General features: G+C 43.2%; 1 protein-coding gene across 2 annotated transcripts in view; it reads left to right on the top strand.

Moving 5' to 3' along the window:
- MRPL48 (mitochondrial ribosomal protein L48) overlaps positions 1 to 11,644 on the top strand; it is a 76,593-nt gene extending 64,949 nt beyond the window's left edge. For both annotated transcript variants that reach the window (XM_054440911.2, XM_054440912.2), the window contains 3 exons: positions 6,873 to 6,975; positions 10,213 to 10,302; positions 11,335 to 11,644. In XM_054440911.2, the coding sequence (XP_054296886.2) occupies positions 6,873 to 6,975; positions 10,213 to 10,302; positions 11,335 to 11,409 (268 nt within the window). In that variant the 3' untranslated portion in view covers positions 11,410 to 11,644. The remainder of the gene's footprint in view (positions 1 to 6,872; positions 6,976 to 10,212; positions 10,303 to 11,334) is intronic.
- Positions 11,645 to 19,102: the final 7,458 nt, after the last annotated feature.

Raw genomic sequence — 19,102 nt, forward strand, 5'->3', positions numbered from 1 at the left:
TAGTATGATGGTTACCAGAGGCTGGGAAGGGCAGTGGGGGCTGGAGGAGAAGTGGGGATGGTTAATGGGTATCAAAAAATAGAAAGATTGAATAAGATCTAATATTTGATAGCACAACAGGGTGACTATAGTTGATAATTTAATTGTACATTTACAAATAACTAAAAGAGTATAGTTGGATTGTTTGTAGCACAAGGGATAAATGCTTGAGATGATGGATATCCCATTTACCCTGATGTGATTCTTATGCATTGTATGCCTGTATCAAAATATCCCATATACCCTATAAATATATATACCTGCTATGGACCCACAAAAATTAAACATTAAAAAACGAGCACAAGCTCTGGAATCAAATTGTTGGCATTCATATTCTAGTTCTATCAGTTATTAGCAATATGACCTTGGGAAATTCTGAGCCTCAGTTTCCTCATCTATATAATGAGGATGATAATTTTTTCTGTTTCTTTGAGCTCTGAAAATGAAACAAGATGGTACATGACAGCACTTAGCACAGACACTGGCACATTGTAAACATTCTGTTACTAATGTTACTGTTGTAATAATTAAGAATTTTTTTTTCAGCTGGAGGGAATTAGAGATAGCTTCTTTTTTTTTTTTTTTTTTTTTTTGAGACGGAGCCTCGCTCTGTCGCCCAGGCTAGAGTGCAGTGGCGAGATCTCGGCTCACTGCAAGCTCCGCCTTCCGGGTTGACGCCATTCTCCTGCCTCAGCCTCCTGAGTAGCTGGGACTACAGGCCCCCGCCACCACGCCCGGCTAATTTTTTGTACTTTTAGTAGAGAGGGGGTTTCACCCTGTTAGCTAGGATGGTCTCGATCTCCTGACCTCGTGATCCGCCCACCTTGGCCTCCCAAAGTGCTGAGATTACAGGCGTGAGCCACCGCGCCCGGCTGAGATAGCTTCTTAAAGGTTGATGGCAAAGAACATTAAATGTCATTCACAGAATGTTATTCTCATACCTACAGTGGGTCAGTCAGTTCCTTGGAATAGTGTTTGAAATTTTTAGGACTCTTTTTACAGATGCTGCTTTTATAGTGAAGGGCACTGAATTTCCTGCTTTTCATCAGCTAACCACGGAATTGCTGTTTTCCCTTTGGCTTTTACTTTTTGCCACATAGCTAGGTTTCTAGTTCCCCCCCAGTTGGTGTGTTCACATAAGATTAGGGTCATTTTAGAAGGAATAGTTTCAATGTTTTGTTTGTTTGTTTGAGTCAGAGTCTTGCTCTGTCGCTCAGGCTGGAGTGCCGTGGTGCGATCTCAGCTCACTGCAACCTCTGACTCCTGGATTCAAGCGATTCTCAAGCCTCAGCTTCCTGAGTAGCTGGGACTACAGGCACCCGCCACCACGACGCCTGGCTAATTTTTGTATTTTTAGTAGAGATGGGGTTTCACTATGTTGGCCAGACTGGTCTCAAACTCCTGACCTCAAGTGATCCGCCCGCCTTGGCCTCCCAAAGTGCTAGGATTACAGGTATGAGCCACCGTGCCTGGCCTAGTTGCAATGTTTATAGGGTAGTTGTGGTAAGAAGCTAGTTTATTTTACATCTGGCTAAGTGGTCAGTGCTGCATGGTTGTGTACTCCTGGATTATAGATTAAAAAACTATCTAGTCCAAAAACAACCAACCAACCAACCAAAACACTTTCTTTAAAAAACTCAGCTGTAATTCCCTGGCTGCATTTGAGTGAAAGGAGGAAGGCAGTTACATTTGTTGAGCACCTACTATCAGTGAGGCACTCTGAACAAGCTAAGTACATTTTTTTGTGTATTATTTAACTCAAACACCTTGTACATAGTAGATCAAAGTATCAGTGCTGGAGCCAAACTGCCTGAGTTTTCTTGCTCCACTGTATTCTTACTGTATGACATCGGGGCAGTTTGCTCAACCTCTTTGTGTCTTGGTTTCCTCATCTGTAAAATGGGGTTACTAAAAGCACCTACCTTAAAAGGCTACAGTGAAAATTAAGGGAGCTATTATATATAATGTATGTAGAACTATGTCCAGCAACTGTTATCTGCTATTATTATTACTATTACTATTATTATTGTTATAGTAGCTTTCCCTATTCTTACACCTAATAAGTGGCAAGTTCTGGAGTTAAACCTACTTTTTTTCCTAATTCTCTGTTCTTCTAACTGGTTCTCCATACAGCATTTAGGGTGATCTTTCTAGATGGAAATATGAGTATGTCACTCTTGTGCTTGAAATTCTTTGATGGCTTCCCACTCCCGTAGGATCACAATAAAAGTTTCTCATGTAGCTTCCTAGGTGCTCCAGAGCCTGCTTTGCCTCTCTTCACACTTCCCTCCCCACCTCCCTCTACCTCTAGTTACACTGGCTTTGTTTTTGTCCCTTTCCACCTCAGGACCTTTGCATATGCTCTTCCTCTCTTCATCTAACTAGCTTCTACTTTTTTCTTAGATGCCATCTTTTTTATTTTGAGATGGAGTCTCACTCTGTCGCCCAGGCTGGAGTGCAGTGGTGTGATTTCGGCTCACCGCAACCTCTGCTGCCCAGATTCAAGCAATTCTCCTGCCTCAGCCTCCTGAGTAGCTGGGATTACAGGTGCCTGCCACCACGCCCAGCTAATTTTTGTATTTTTAGTGGAGACGGGGTTTCACCATCTTGGCCAGGTTGGTCTTGAACTCCTGACCTCATGATCCACCTGCCTCGGCCTCCCAAAGTGCTGGGATTACAGGCGTGAGCCACCGTGCCCGGCCTCTTTATTTATTTATTTTTGTTTGTTTGTTTTCTTACATGTCATCTTGAATGTTACTTCTTCAGGGAACCTCATTAAGTTAGATCTTTATGTTATACATTTAGAAGAAGTAAAAGGTATTTAACTGCCCTTTCATAACATGCACTTCTTGCTCTTGTAATTACTTGACTATTATTGGTCTTTTCTATTAGACTCTAAGCTTTGTAAGGCAAGGACTATTTCTGTCTTCATTAGTGGCCTAACCCTAAGATCTTGCCAAGTACCTGACACACAGTAGGCACTGAATACAGACTTGTTGATTTGGATTGAATTCTAACAGGCATGGTGGACATGATTCCTAGAACAGCAAGATGAATAATGTGCTGCTTTTTGCCTCTTTGCTGGCTCTTTGCTCCAAACAGCTCAGAGCATAAAGAGCTGTTTGTTTTTAGCAACTCAATTCTCTGCATTGATTGAGGTTTTCAGACTGTCGTATTGTTAGGCAATCTCACTACCCAGCCTTTCAGAGATGAAATTCTTTTCTTCTGATTTTCATTTCATCTTAATCCATTTTTCCTCGGGGGAGGGTGGGTAGGGGATGATTGCCGTGACCTTGAGATGGAATTGGGCTAGACAGCAGGATGCCAGCTTTTGTTCTCTAAGTGGTTTGCACTGCTGCAGCTACAACTCACCCAGAAGGAGAGGCGAGGAAGAGGCCTCTCATGTGGGTCCCTTAATTTGCCGGCATCCTTTGCTGAGCAGCTGCCTGAGGAGATGGAAATCTCACTCATCTGGGAGCAGCTTCTAAGCCTGAAGTTGAACCAGCCCCTGTGCTCTGCTGAGAGTAAAAGCATCACTCAGCATCACTCACTATGAGGCTGCTCTTCTGTTTTTAAAAAATCTACTTACATTTTTAAAAATTGAGATATAACTTGTATAAAGTGAAGCTCCCCAGCAACCCAGCAGACTTCCTTTTGTCCCTTTCTTGGCAATACTCCCCCTAAATAGCATTATTTTGTCATGTTAGATTGACTTGTGAAATTCAATTCTTTCGTTTATTTCCTTCCATTTTACTGTCTGATCATCAAAGCAATGTTTATTGCAGAAAATTTGGAAGGTACAAAATAGTGTAGATAAAAAATAAAAAAATAAAAAAACCCATATGTACTCTTACATACTTAAAGGCCTGTTCTACATCTTGATAAATCACTACCTCCTGTGAGGCTTTCCCTGAGCCCCCCTTTCCTCCCCTTCTTGTCCCTATAGTATTCAGCACATACCTATTATTGCCTTTGTCTTACTGTAGTACAATGTTTATATACTTACTTATCTCTTTAAAACACTCACAGTGAGCTCCTTGAAAGCATAGACCTTTTTTTTTGAGACTGAGCCTTGCTCTGTCACCCAGGCTGGAGTGAGGTAGCATGATCTTGGCTCATTGCAACCTCCACCTCCCAGGTTCAAGTGATTCTTTTGCCTCAGCCTCCCGAGTAGTAGGGACTACAGGCGCTCACCACCACGCCCAGCTAATTTTTTGTATTTTTAGTAGAGACAGGTTTTCACCATGTTAGCCAGGCTGGTCTCGAACTCCTGACCTCAGGTGATCCAGCTGCCTCGGCCTCCCAAAGTGCTGGGATTACAGGAGTGAGCCACTGCGCCCGGCCGACTTTTTTCTTTTTTTTTTTTCTAAATAGAGACAGGGTCTCAGTAGGTTGCCCAGGCTAGTCTTGAACTCCTGGGCTTAAGCAATCCTCCTGTCTTGGCCTCCCAAAGTGCTCACATTACAGGTGGGAGCCACCACGCCTGGCCGCATAGACTTTTTTTTTTTTTTTTTTGAGACAGTCTTGCTCTGTTGCCCAGGCTGGAGTATAGTGGCGTGACCTCAGCTCACTGCAACCTCCACCTCCCAGGTTCAAGTGATTCTCCTGCCTCAGCCTCCTGCGTAGCTGGAATTACAGGCGGCTGCCAGCACACCCAGCTAATTTTTGTATTTTTAGTAGAGACAGAGTTTCACCATGTTGGTCAGGCTGGTCTTGAACTCCTGACCTCAGGTGATCCACCTGCCTCAACCTCCCAAAGGGCTGGGATTACAGGCGTGAGCCACCGCATGCATAGACTTCTTATTGCCCATCAGGGTGCCTAGAACAGAGCACGCTGTTAGTAAATATTTGTTGAGTGAATGAGTAAACAAATCAATGAAATCTTGCTGAAGTAAGTGTTAAAGAATAAAACCCATTATTAGTGGCAGGAATGGACAATTCCCACTTTAGTCAGTCCTATCTGCAGAATGCCAAAAAAGAAAAATAGTATTTTAGGGTGTTTTTATTTTTCTGAAACACAATTATTTCACTTGAACATCCATAAGAAGTCTATGATTGTATCCCCATTTTTTTATGTTGGAAAGTTATTACTATATTTGAATCAGAAGAAGAGGAGATCAGAGATAATGCTGAAAAGCAGGAGGGATGTTATTTAGAAAGACTACCTGAAAGAATTTGCAATATCTTGCATTTACTGACCTTATGCCAGGCAACTACTTATGTAATCTCATTTATTCATTACAACAACTCTATGAATTAGGTATTATTATTTTCAATTTATAGCAGAAGAAATGGAGACTCGGAAACCTGAATTTCCAAATTCAAATAGGTAATAATTGGCGGAGCCAATATTTAACTCCAGGACTGACTGTCAATGTCTCTAGTCCATTTTCCATTACTTCTAAACTCCTGATCTTGTGATCCACCTGCCTCAGCCTCCCAAAGTGCTGAGATTACAGGCGTGAGCCACTGCGCCTGGCCTATTACACTAAACTTCTTTTGTAGAGGTCCACCTACAAAAGAGGTCTACTTCTTTTGTAGAGGTCTACTTCTTTCTTTTGTAGAGGGTCATGCCCCTTGCTATTAAGTGATGATTTTGTGACACATGAAAATTTAGGAATCTTATTTAATTTATCTTCAGTTTGATGAACTTTTTGATAAGATGAACACAACACTACTAACATATTTCCATGTAGCCATTAGTCCGGTCTTATTAATATACTGGTCTTCACAATTCTCTGTTGATATAGGCCTAGATGGTTATCTTGTTTATACATGAAGAAACTGAGGCCCAGAGGGGGAATGACTTACCTAAGTAAATATTGCTAATAAGTAGCAGGACTGACACTTGACTCCACGTTCCGTGTTATTTTCACTGCAACATGTAGACTTGCTGAAGCCGATTTTAGTAAGCATAAACTCTATAATCTGGGAGAAGTTGCCCCTCAGGGGAAAATTAACAATATCTGGAGGTAGTTTTGACTATCACCACTTGGGGTATACTACAGATATCCAGTGGGTAGAGGGATGTATATGGATGTGTAGGTCAGCCCCTACAACAAAGAATTATCTGGTCTAAAATGTCAGTAGCACTGAGGTTGAGAAATCCTGTTCTAGAACAATTAATTTTCATGCCTTATTTCTCCAGAACAGATTAAATACCCAAGGTTAGCCTCCAAAGCATACCTAGTGATGAGCTTGATTCTTTTTTCTTTTTCTTTTTTTTTGAGACAGTCTTCCTCTGTTGCCCATGCTGGAGTGCAGTGGTGCAATCTTGGCTCACTGCATCCTTGACCTCCTGTGTTCAAACAATCTGCCCACCTCAGCCTCCTGAGTAGCTGGGACTACAGGTGTGTGCCACCACACCTAGCTAATTTTTGTATATTTGTAGAGACAGGGTCTTACTGTGTTGCCCAGGCTGGTCTTGAATTCCTGAGCTCAAGCCATCCGGCTGCCCTGGCCTCCCAAATTGCTGGTATTACAGGTGTGCGCCACCACATCTGGTCACTTGATTGTTTTAGAATGGGCTATTCTTCAGTAGCAACAAATTATTTATTATTAATCACCAGGTTTTATTCGGAGTATTGTATTTTTTTTTTCGGAGTATTAAGTATGATTAGAGATGCAGAACTGCATTAAACATGGTGTATTTGCTTAGGGAGTTTTGAAGGAGGTAAGAGGGATCTAGTTACTTTGCTCCTGGTTGCAGATAAGCATCCCCTACATTCCGGGAACTATTGCATGCCATAGTGGCTATACTCATGGACTACTATGATTGAAGTGGCTGCTAGCTTCAGTGAACACTCACTATAGCTGACTCTTTCTTCCCACAGTTATGCGATGCCAACCAAAACCATAGAAGTGTTGCAGTTGCAGGACCAAGGCAGCAAAATGTTCCTGGACTCAGTGCTTACCACCCATGAGCGAGTGGTTCAGGTAGGCACTCCAGGAGAATAAAAAATGTATTTGCTTCTCCTGGTTCTTTTCTCTGTCCACTTTTTCACTTTCTGTTATGCTCTTTTCTTTTCTTTCTTGAATAATGGTGTTCTCCAGGGTTCAGTTCTTGATGCCTCCATCTCTCCTTTTATAATACCTTCCCCCTATGCAGTCTCATTCATTCCTTAGGCCTCAGTGATCATCATTTAAATACTGATAACCCCCAGATGTATATATCTCTAGTCCTGATCTGTTGGCTGAGGCTTGAAACTTGATACCCAGTTGTCTACTGGCCTTCTCGACTTGGATGTTCCACAGGAGTCCTCCCTGCACTCCGTCTATGCAAAACTAGTTGTAGAGGGACTGATTTTCCTCTTTTTCTGTAATCCTCCCCACCTTTGAGCCTAATGTGTCACCCTTCTTTGTCCTCTGACATCCATTCATTCACCAAATTCTATAGCTTCTACTTCCTAAAAATCTTTCAGATTCATCCACTTCACTTTACCCCCATACCAAGTGATCATGTCATTTTCCTGCTTGAAACCCCTCAGTGGCTGCCTTCCTTTGATCTCTAGCAGTTGTCCTCTTTTCTTCCTGAGATAATGATGGGTGCCAGCCACACCACCACGAGAGTACCCAGAGGTATAAAAAATTCACAGCTTCCCAGCTTTAACATCATCCCCCTTTGAATAAGAGCATTAATTGATATATAATGGACATATCATACAATTTACCAATTTGAAGTATACAATAAAAATGGTTTTTAATATGGTCAAAGAGTTATGCAACTATTCCCACAATCAATTTTAGAACATTTTCATCACCCTAAAAGAAACCGTGTACCCATTAGCAGTCACTCCTCTTTCTTGGTCGCCCTAACCCCTTACAACCACTAATCTACTTTCTATCTCTATGGATTTATCTCTTTATTTCAATGGAATTGTACATTAAATGGCCTTTTGTGTCAGGCTTCTTTCACTTAGCGTAATGTTTTCAAGGTTCATCTCTGTTGTATTGGTACTTCATTCCTTTTTATTGCCAAATAATATTCCATGGTATAGGCATCACCCTTTTTTGATCCACTGAAGGAACATATTGCAAGGTAATAAAATGAATATTAAATTTAAGTCTAAATATGCTAATTTAAAAAATAACTAAGTACAATCTTTGGCTTTTTAAATATTATCAGGATTAAATTATTTACAATATATCCTGTGACAGATCTGACATGCCGGAAGCCCATAGAATAGTTTGAATGCTTTAGGTTGGTACTCAGGTGCCTTCATGATTCTCCTCCTGCTTTTCCTCTTCACAGCCCATTTACTCCAGCCACACATGGAGCTAGTTTGTTTTTTTTGTTGTTGTTGTTTTTCGTTTTTTATTTTTTTTGGAGACAGAGTTTCACCCTTGCTGCCCAGGCTGGAAGGCAATGGTGCGATCTCGGCTCACCGCAACCTTCGCCTCCTGTGTTCAAGCGGGTCTCCTGCCTCAGCCTCCTGAGTAGCTGGGATTACAGGCATGCGCCACCATGCCCAGCTAATTTTGTATTTTTAGTAGAGACAGGGTTTCTCCATGTTGGTTAGGCTGGTCTCAACCTACTGACCTCAGGTGATCCGCCCACCTCAGCCTCCCAAAGTGCTGGGATTACAGGCATGAACCACTGTGCCCGGCCAATGGAGCTAGTTTTAATTTCCTAACACTGTTATGCCTCCACATTTTACTGAATGCTGTTTCCTCTGCCTTCAAAATCCTCCACATTACTGTTGAATTCTCCTAGTTTACTCTTGTTTTTCTTCAAGATTTCACTCAGATACTACCTCTTCTGGAAGCTTTTTTTGACCTTCCTTGGTTGAGTTGGGTAGGAATTTCTCTTGTGGTTCCTTGCAGCCCCCTGCCTGCCCTTTTACCATACATCTGATTCACCTCGGTGTTCTTAGCACAGCGTTTGACACCAGTCAGGTCCTGGTATGCCTGGATATGGGCAAAGCTGAGTTGAATCAGAAAGTCAGTGCCCGGGCACGGTGGTTCACACCTGTAATCCCAGCACTTTGGGAGAACAAGGCGGGCGGATCACTTGAGGTGAGTTGGGAGAACAAGGCGGGCGGATCACTTGAGGTGAGGAGTTTGAGACCAGCCTGGCCAACATGGTGAAACCTTGGCTGGCCAACATGGTGAAACCCTGGCTCTACTAAAAATACAAAAATTAGCCGGGCACGGTGGCTCACACCTGTAATCCCAGCATTTTGGGAGGCCGAGGCGGGCGGACCACCTGAGGTTGGGAGTTTGAGACCAGCCTCACCAACATGAAGAAACCCCATCTCTACTAAAAATACAAAATTAGCCACGCATGGTGGCGCATGCCTGTAATCCCAGTTACTCAGGAGGCTGAGGCAGGGGAATCACTTGAACCCGGGAGGTAGAGGTTGCAGTGAGCCAAGATTGCACCATTGCACTCCAGCCTGGGCAACAAGAGCGAAACTCCATCTCAAAAACAAAACAAAACGAAAACAAAAATTAGCCAGGCATGGTGGCAGGCACCTGTTATCTCAGCTGCTTGGGAGGCTGAGGCAGGAGAATTGCTTGAACCTAGGAGGCAGAGGTTGCAGTGAGCCGAGATATTGCCACTTCATTCCAGCCTGGGGCCAACAGAGCAAGACTCCATCTCAAAAATAAATAAATAAATAAGAAAGTCAGCCTGAGTTGGGTGCCATGGTTCATGCCTGTAAACCTAGCATTTTTGGAGGCCAAAGTGGGAGGATTGCATGAGGCTAGGAATTTGACCAGTCTGGGCAACATAGCAAGACCCTGTTTCTACCAAAAAATAAAAATAAAAAATTAGCCGGGACTGGTGGCATGTGCCTGTAGTCCCAACTACTCTGGAGGCTGAGGTGGGAGGACCACTTGAACCCAGGAGTTCAAGGTTGCGGTGAGCTATGATTGTTCTACTGCCCTCCAGCCTGGGCAATAGAAAGAGACCCTGGACTTTAAAACCTCTTGGTCCAGTAATGACATCTAATGCCCACAGGAGCAGATATTGGCAGTGACCATCTCAGCACCTTGGCAGATGGCAGGAGAAATCCTGTAGAGGCCAGCTCAGAAACCAGTTTTGGTGTTAATCTTCCACCCTTGGGCTCTCCAGACTCTACTGGAGCTGGCATTTGAACCCATACCATGTCTGCCCAGTTACCTCATTTTCAGCTCTTCCCACCTCTTAGAGCACCTTCTTTCATTTTGCAGATCAGCGGTTTGAGTGCTACGTTTGCAGAAATTTTCCTGGAAATAATCCAAAGCAGTCTTCCTGAAGGTGTCAGACTGTCAGTGAAGGAGGTAGGTGCTGGTTTGAGAAGAGGCCCCTGCTGGCCTGCATATGCTCAAAATAAGGATAAGAACATCTGGACTTCTTGGCTTTAGAAAGAGCAGAGAAATGTGGATAATGTGACCTAAATAATAATCAGAAAAGTTGTACACTCTGATGACACTGTCATCATTAGTCCAGCTTCTGAGGCATCAGGGATGATGCTTTGTGGCCTATGAGTGCTGACTTTCAGCACAGCATCCTGATGTTGGTGGTGAGCCTGTGAGGCCCCAGAATTCTCTCCTTTCAGGCAGTTGTGTGGAAGAAACAACATGGGTTAAGATAGTATATGGTGTAATAAATCAGAACACAAATAGGAAAATATATGTTAGAGAAAAGGTTCCTGGATCTTCAAGGCTTGACTGTAGCTTGACTGAATATATTTCATAAAGAATGCTAGTCAATAGAATGTTTAGTCAGGCATGGAAAACTTGGAGAACATTAGGAGTCTTAGCCTAAATACTGAGTATTTGGGTCCAATTGCCAAGATGATCCTTCTTATGACACAGATGTATGAGGTCATCTTAGATTGGTACCATTTGCTCCATCCAGCTCTGCTTGTTCTGAGTCCATGCTTGTCAAGCTTCATCTGGTTGGTATTTGGGTTTCATACAGATCTGGGGACAGGGACAGCATGTGCTGGTCATGCTGCCTTAAAACAGTCCAATCCCTGTTTGTTTTATTTCCTATGTAAATAATTTTGGTATTCTCTCTCTCTCAAATGCTTCTATTGTGATAGTTATAGCATTTTAACATTAAATCTTCATATATCTGTCTTTTCTAATCAGACTATAAGTTCACTGAAAGCAAGGAGGAAGTCTGATTCAAGTTTGAATCCCCAGTATCTAATATAAGTCTGCTACATAGTAGATAATAGAAGTTACTTGAAGGTCTGAATGATTCTCTACAGAGCTGGTTCAAGGGCCCTTTTTGGATGCTGTGCATATCTGGGTAACTAAAAGCTCTGCAGTAATTTCCACTTATTTTCTTTTTCTTCTCCTTAGCACACTGAAGAAGACTTCAAGGGACGATTCAAAGCTCGACCAGAACTGGAAGAACTGTTGGCCAAGTTGAAGTAGCTACTGTAGACCCTTTCATGCCAGCAGTGGTCATATTGAGTGCCAAGGAGAAGAGCTTACTGGGTAGTCAGAGTTCATCAGGAGACCTGACCCTTAGATTTCATAAGTACCCATTCCCATAGTCAGTAATGTCCTCACTCCTCTGTGAAATGGCTGTACTTGCCATTTGTTACCACTTACCTATGAGGTAATGCTTGTTATCTTCCATCTAATAAAAATCTGCTGCTGATGTGTATATGTATGTGTGTGTGAGAGAGAGAAATTGGCCCATCCTGTGGAGTATCTTTAAGAGATTCTATATTCTGGCCAGGCACGGTGGTGCATCCCTGTAATCCCAGCACTTTGCGAGGCCGAGGCAGGAGGACTGCTTGAGGCCAGGAGCTTGAGACCAGCCTGGCAACATTCTGTCTTTACCAAAAACATTTTTTTTTTCCGAAATGGAGTCTCGCTCTGTCACCCAGGCTGGAGTGCAGTGGTGTGATCTCGGCTCACTGCAAGCTCTGCCTCCCGGGTTCACACTATTCTCCTGCCTCAGCCTCCCAAGTAACTGGGACTATAGGCACCCGCCACCACACCTAGCTAATTTTTTGTATTTTTAGTAGAGACAGGGTTTCACCGTGTTAGCCCAGATGGTCTCGATCTCCTGACCTCGTGATCCACCAGCCTTGGCCTCCCAAAGTGCTGGGATTACAGGCGTGAGCCACTGCGCCCAGCCAAACTTTTTATTTTAATTAGCTGGACGTGGTGGTATGCACTTGTAGTCTCACTACTCAGGAGGCTGAGGCAGGGGGATTGCTTGAGCCCAGGAGTTCAAGACTGCAGGAGCTATGATTGTGCCATTGCACTCCAGCCTGGCTGACAGAGTAAGACCCTTTCTCTTAAAAAAAAAATTCTATTTTCTCTTTGCCTGATGCTTTAGCATAGAAGCATGTTCCCCTTCCATATTTCTCCAACTAGAGTGAATTCATCCTTTAAAGCAATCTGGCATGGTGTCCTGTAGTGAAGGAGAGGATCATAACATAAGTAAACTCTCTATGGGTGGAAGTTGGAGAGAGGGACATTTTGGCTTTGTACATGAAAAGACTCTCCAGATAGAAACAGATTCTGCCCATAAGTGAAATAAAATGCTTTGTGGGGGTAATGAGTGACTTATAGTATTCAGGCAGATGTTACATAACTGCTAATTAAGTTTCCCTGGATTGAGTTTAAGCAAAGAATTGAAAGTTGATCTTGGTCAGGTGTCAGCAAACTACTGCCTATAAACCATATCCTACCCACTGCCTGTTTGTGTTTTTTTAAATAATATATTGAGGTGAAATTCATATATACAAAATTAAACTTTTTTTTTTTTTTGAAACGGAGTCTCACTGTGTCACCCAGGCTGGAGTGCAGTGGTGCGATCTTGGCTCACTGCAACCTCTGCCTCCTGGGTTCAAGCAATTCTCCTGCCTCAGCCTCCCAAGTAGCTGGGACTACAGGTGCCCGCCACCACGCCTGGCTTTTTTTTTTTTTTTTTTTTTTGAGATGAAGTTTCGCTCTTATTGCCCAGGCTGGAGTGCAATGGCACGATCTCAGCTCACTGCAACCTCTGCCTCCTGTGTTCAAGCAATTCTTCTGCCTCAGCCTCCCGAGTAGCTGGGATTACAGGTGCCTGCCACCAAGCCCGGCTAATTTTTGTATTTTTAGTAGAGACGGGGTTTTACCATGTTGGCCAGGGTGGCCTTGAACTCCTGATCTCAGGCGATCCACCCGCCTCGGGCTCCCAAAATGCTGGGATTACAGGCGTGAGCCACCGCCCCTGGCCTTAAACATTTTTAAATGAGAAATTCAGTAGCATTTATTTAGTACATTCATAATGTTGTGCAGTCACCAGCTCTATCTAGTTCCAAAACCCCTCCCTGCCGTTGGATCAGAGCCATGCTTATTCACTTACATACTGCCTCTGGTTGCTTTAATGCTACAGTGGCAGAGTTGGGTAGCTGTATGTGTATTGCCTCTATATCATATGGGCAATGGGCAGTGTCACATGTTTTCCATTTGGAAACCTGGAAAAAATAGCAGTCTTTTCAAGTTGCTCAGCTGTTATCAATATGTGGAAGCAGGAATCAGGATTTCATAAACTGACAAGATACTGGAGCTTAAGGACTTTAGGATCCAGCCAACCTAATTGTCTCTTTTAGCTAGTACAGGTTAGGGGCCCATAGAGGGCAATCCTGTGCCCAAGGTCATGGGATATGTCACCGGAAAAGGGCAGCAGGATTTAAATCTCTGGATTCCTAGTCCATCTTTTTCTATCACATCACTCAGAGATGAGTCAGGCTTCTTACACAGGAGGCAGCTGGATTCTGCCACCTTGGAGCTCTTGTGTTGCTGACCTAGCTGATGATTTATCCTCTCACCAGAGTCAGAGAGCTTTTGTTGCTCATGATTAGTTTGCCCTGAGACAAAGGGAAATTACTCTTAATGCCTTACCCTGGTTAAGAGGGACTGGAGATATTCTGATTTCCAGAACCTCAGGGTTACAAAACAATTATGAGCTTTGACTCTTCTGGAGGGAGGTCCAGAAGGAAATGGATGTTCTTAGGATCACATGGCAGTGAAACCAAACAGAACACAAGTCTTCTGGCTCCAGGTTGAAAATACCTTCCCTTCCCTCCCTGAGACAACCTGCTAAAGGAAAAGAGGCAAACAAACCTGGGTTGTGCCTGGCTTCTACATTTATTCATTTTGAAGCTGAGTTATTCTAGCCTCATTGAACCTCAGATTTCTGATCTGAAGAGTGAGGATAATCCCTTTTTAGGGATTTGAGATGGAGATAATATATATATAATGAGCTAGTAATGCTCAGTAAATGTTGTATTTCCTTCCCTTCTAAAAGTTCTTTGGCATACTCTTTTAAAAGATTTTTTTCATTGAGGTATAATTTATATATAGTGACACATAGATCTTGAGTGTATATTTGATCAATTCTGAAAATACATCTACCTACCCATGAAACCTATACTTGTATCAAGATAAAGAACATGTCCATCACCCCAAAAAGTTCCCTCATAATCTTTTTCTTCCCCCCGCCCCCCCGGCCCCGAGACGGAGTCTGGCTCTGTCGCCCAGGCTGGAGTGCAGTGGCACAATCTTGGTTCACTGCAACCTCTGCCTCCCTGGTTCAAGCAATTCTCCTGCCTCAGCCTCCCAAGTAGCTGGGATTACAGGCATATGCCACCACGCCCGGCTAATTTTTGTATTTTTAGTAAATGCTAATTTTTGTATTTTTAGTTTCACCATGTTGGCCAGGCTGGTCTCGAACTGGCTGGTCTCGAACTCCTGACCTTGTGATCCACCTGCCTCAGCCTTGGCCTCCCAAAGTGTTGGGATTACAGGTGTGAGCCACCGCACCCGGCCATCTTTCACATTTTCCCCAAGAAGTAACCACTAACCTCGTTTCTACTGCCATAGATTAGTTTTGCCTATCTAGTACTACATATAAATGAAATATCATACAGTATGTATTCTTTTGTGCCTGACTTCATCCATTTAGCATAATCTTTTATCCCTTGTGTTCCATGTATCAGTAGTTCATTCCTTCAGCATACTTTTAGTTTTGAATATCCTAGTTGGGGTTAAATTATGCCTAGTAGTGCCATGAAATCACAAGGGATAGGTAGGAGAGAAGGAATGTCAGTGGACTGGGAATCAGAATAGATGGGTTCTAATCCTGGCTCTATCAATACATAACCTTGGGGATAAACTATTTTGGTCTTCATTTTACAAATGTGTTAACTGGCCCAGGGAGAGAGAGAGACTTGTCTAAGGTCACCTAGTTAGCCAGTGGCAGAGCAAGGATGGTTTAAGGTCAGACAATTCCTGGTTGAGTGCATTATTACTGAGATTTTTAAAAAATGATTTTTATGTAGATCACTATTTTTTTTTTTTTTGAGACGGAGTTTTGCTCTTGTCACTCAGGCTGGAGTGCAATGGTGCAATCTCGGCTCACTGCAACCTCCACCTCCCAGGTTCAATCGATTCTCCTGCCTCAGCCTCCTGAGTAGTTGGGATTATAGGCACCTGCTACCACACCCAGCTAATTTTTGTATTTTTAGTAGAGATAGGGTTTCACCATGTTGGCCAGGCTGGTAACTCCTGACCTCAGGTGATCCACCCGCCTTGGCCTCCCAAAGTGCTGGGATTACAGGCATGAGCCACCATGCCTGGCCAGATCACTAACTTTCAAGAAGGATAGGATGCCTGGGTAAAATGGGCAGTTTTCCTAGTTGAGGCCAGCAGATTTCTCAGCTTCGTTTTCGTCCCTTTCCTCTGGCTGAGGATGACTTGTTCCTCCACCGTGGAATCCTGGGAATGGCCAGCTGTAGATTCTGAAAAGGTATGTTTTAGACACAGAGAAACAAATCTAGGTATTTTGGCCACTCAGATACTAGCAATGCTGAGGCCTCTGGGTCCCCTCTGTTTCTAGTGTACTTAAGGAAAGCTTTCTGAGCTTGTATTGGGTGTGCCTAGAACTAATCCTGATGGACAGACACTGGAGACAGAGGTGGCCAATGTGTCTTGTGCTTGTTTAATCTGTACTTTGATCTCTTTGTGAATTTTTGTTTTCACGTGTCTAATCTTCTTGCAGAATCTGAAATGATTCATTTGACTATAATAATCCCCGTGGAATAACTTTCATTCTCAGACATTTCAGCTCATTTTAGGAAATCAGCTCACCATTTAGACAGAGTGCCCAGGATCTGAAGAATGAAAACTCTTCAAAAGATAGCTGCTGACAGGGAGGAATCCCTGCTACTTCCTCTGCTTGCTTTAAGTCCTTGCTGAGTGAGGAGGGAGCCCCAGCATTTTCTACAGGAAAATAAAAGGATTCAATCTGGACTTACTTCAGTTCTCTTTGGGTTTCTGAAGTCAGCAGCTCAAGGACTTAGTCTGGCAACTTTATGGAGAGAGGGTGGGAGGAGTATCTTCTTACTCATCTAATAAAACACATTGCAGTGCACCTTTGTACCGAGCACAAGGCCAAGTCCCCAGCCAAGGACCTTGAAAGGAAGGGCCAAACCATGAGTCTGCCCTAGGCCTAGCCAAGACAGGCATCAAGCCAAGAGGTCTCTCCACTCATCCCTGGCACCAAGCCTCTAAGCAGAGGCAACCCAAAGCTGCCAGAGTTAGATCCTATAGGGACAGGTATGAAGCACCTTAAAATTCAGCTCCTAGACTGTGGGCTGCAGAGCTGAGACTAAAGAAAAACATACCAAGCTATATCACTGTGCGCAACTTGCACTAATTAATTGCAAAAAGTTAATTTCCTTTTTGCAAACTGCTGACAAAAGCAAAGTAATATTTACACAGTCAATGTGGTTACTCACTACTGTGTGTTAAGCACTGTACTGGGCACCAGATGCTTGTGAGAGTAGAGTAGAAAACAGCGTAGGCTTTAGAGCAAGACACTTGGAGTCTGATCCCCAGTCTAAGCTTTATTTCCTCATCTAAAGGAGAGTGAATGCCATGTTCAGAGGCTTACAAATTAGATTAGATAATGTAACTCAGGACAGTCACTAGCACACATTAATAGTGATGATGGTAATAGCTAATGTTCACTGAACACTTACTATGTGCCAGATGCTGTTCCTAAGCTAAAACAATGTTTAACTCAATCTTTCAACGATCCTATGAGGAAGGCCTATATTAGTTTTGAGGCTTGTGAAAAAGGTACTATATATGCATTTTTACACAGGTAAAAACAGATCCTGAGATGTTACGTAACTTGTCCAAAGTCACAAAGCTAGTCAGTGGTGTAACTAGGATGTGAAGGCAGCACATCATTGGGATTGAGAGCAGGCTCTGGAACCAGACTGTCTCAGTTAAGTGCCCAATAAATTTTAACACTTATTATTAGTTATGTTATGTTTCATTCCCTCATTTATTTGGCTTATGACATAGGAATTATCCCCATTTATCTGAGGGAACAGGCTTGGATGGCAAGAGCCCTCTTTGCCTGATCAAATACATTCTGTGACCCACCCCGTGCTAACTCCCTATTAGAGCCAGTGTCCTTCAAAACATGCTTGCTCCACTTAGCTGGTCTGGAAGCCATCCTTCCTGCCAAAAAGGCCTTTTATGCTTCTCTCTGCTGCTATCACCCCCTCCTCCATAGCCTACTATTTTTACTTACACAAAATACACACATTCCTGTTATAAAAGATTTGAATACACAGCAAATAGAATCCTTACTGATGGAAATTGACATTGGGACCATGTTTACTATTATAAACAATGCTACAATGAACCTAATAGTATGTATGTCTTATAAAAATACATTTCTGGCCAGGCACAGGGGCTCATGCCTGTAATCCCAACACCTTGAGAGGCTGAGGTGGGAGGATCACTTGAGCCCAGGAGTTTGAGACTACTCTGGGCAACATAGTGAGACCTCATCTCTACCAAAAACAAAATTTCTCCGATTATCCATGATATAGAGCATATTTACAGTTTCCTGTTTTGTGGTTTATTTGTTCACTTTTTTTTTTTTGAGATGGAGTCTCGCTCTGTCACCTAGGCTGGAGTGCAGTGGCAGGATCTCAGCTCACTGCAACCTTCACTGCATCCTGGGTTCAAGCAATTCTCCTGCCTCAGTCTCCCAAGTAGCTGGGATTACAGGCACACGCCTATCTAATTTTTTTGTGTTTTTAGTAGAGATGGGATTTTGCCATGTTGGCCAGGCTGGTCTTAAACTCCTCATCTCAAGTGATCCACCCAGTTCTGCCTCCCAAAGTGTTGGGATTACAGGCGTGAGCCACTGCGCCTGCCTTACTTGTTCACTTTGCTATCAAACTGTGTGCTTCTTGGTGGCTTCCGGGTACTTTTAATTCTGGATGGTAATCTTTTCTGTTATAATTTACAAATAGGTAGTGTCTACTTCATCTTTATTATTTATTTATTTATTTATTGAGACAGTCTTACTCCATCACCCAGGCTAGAATGCAATGGTGCCATCTTGGCTCACTGCCATCTCCACCTCCCGGGTTCAAGTGATTCTCCTGCCTCAGCCTCCCAAGTAGCTGGGATTACACTCAGCATTCGCCACCATGCCTGGCTAATTTTTTTGTATTTTTAGCAGAGATGGGGTTTTGCCATGTTGGCCAGCCTGGTCTTGAACTCCCGACCTCAAGTGAGCCACCACGCCTGGCCTACTTCTGCTTTAAAAGTTCAACTCAACTAATCTCTTCTCTTCTTTGAGATTCTTGCTGAAAACTCCAGTGCACACTGCTTGTTTCCTTTGATGAATCAGCACTGAGCACACACACATAGCAATTTGTTTTTATAATTTGCCTGGTTATCTCCTTCAGCCAGAAATAGGATTGTTCTTTAAACTCCTACCTTCTCCCCTCTTTTCTCTTTACTTCTTCCCCAAATACTGGCATGAAGGTTCAAAGTAAATTTTAAGGCCTACTATACCTCAGATTTGGGCTTCTAATAGATAGATCCTGAAGAAATATTTGTTATTGTCTGGGTGTGGTGGCTCACGCCTGTAATCCCAACACTTTGGGAGGCTGAGGAGGGTGGATCACTTGAGGTTAGGAGTTTGAGACCAGCCTGGCCAACATGGTGAAACCCTGTTCTCTACTAAAAATACAAAAATTAGCCGGGTGTGGTGGTGTTTGCCTGTAGTCCCAGCTACTTGGGAGGCTGA

This window comes from Pongo pygmaeus, chromosome 9, assembly GCF_028885625.2.
Source record: "Pongo pygmaeus isolate AG05252 chromosome 9, NHGRI_mPonPyg2-v2.0_pri, whole genome shotgun sequence".
Taxonomy (NCBI): domain Eukaryota; kingdom Metazoa; phylum Chordata; class Mammalia; order Primates; family Hominidae; genus Pongo; species Pongo pygmaeus.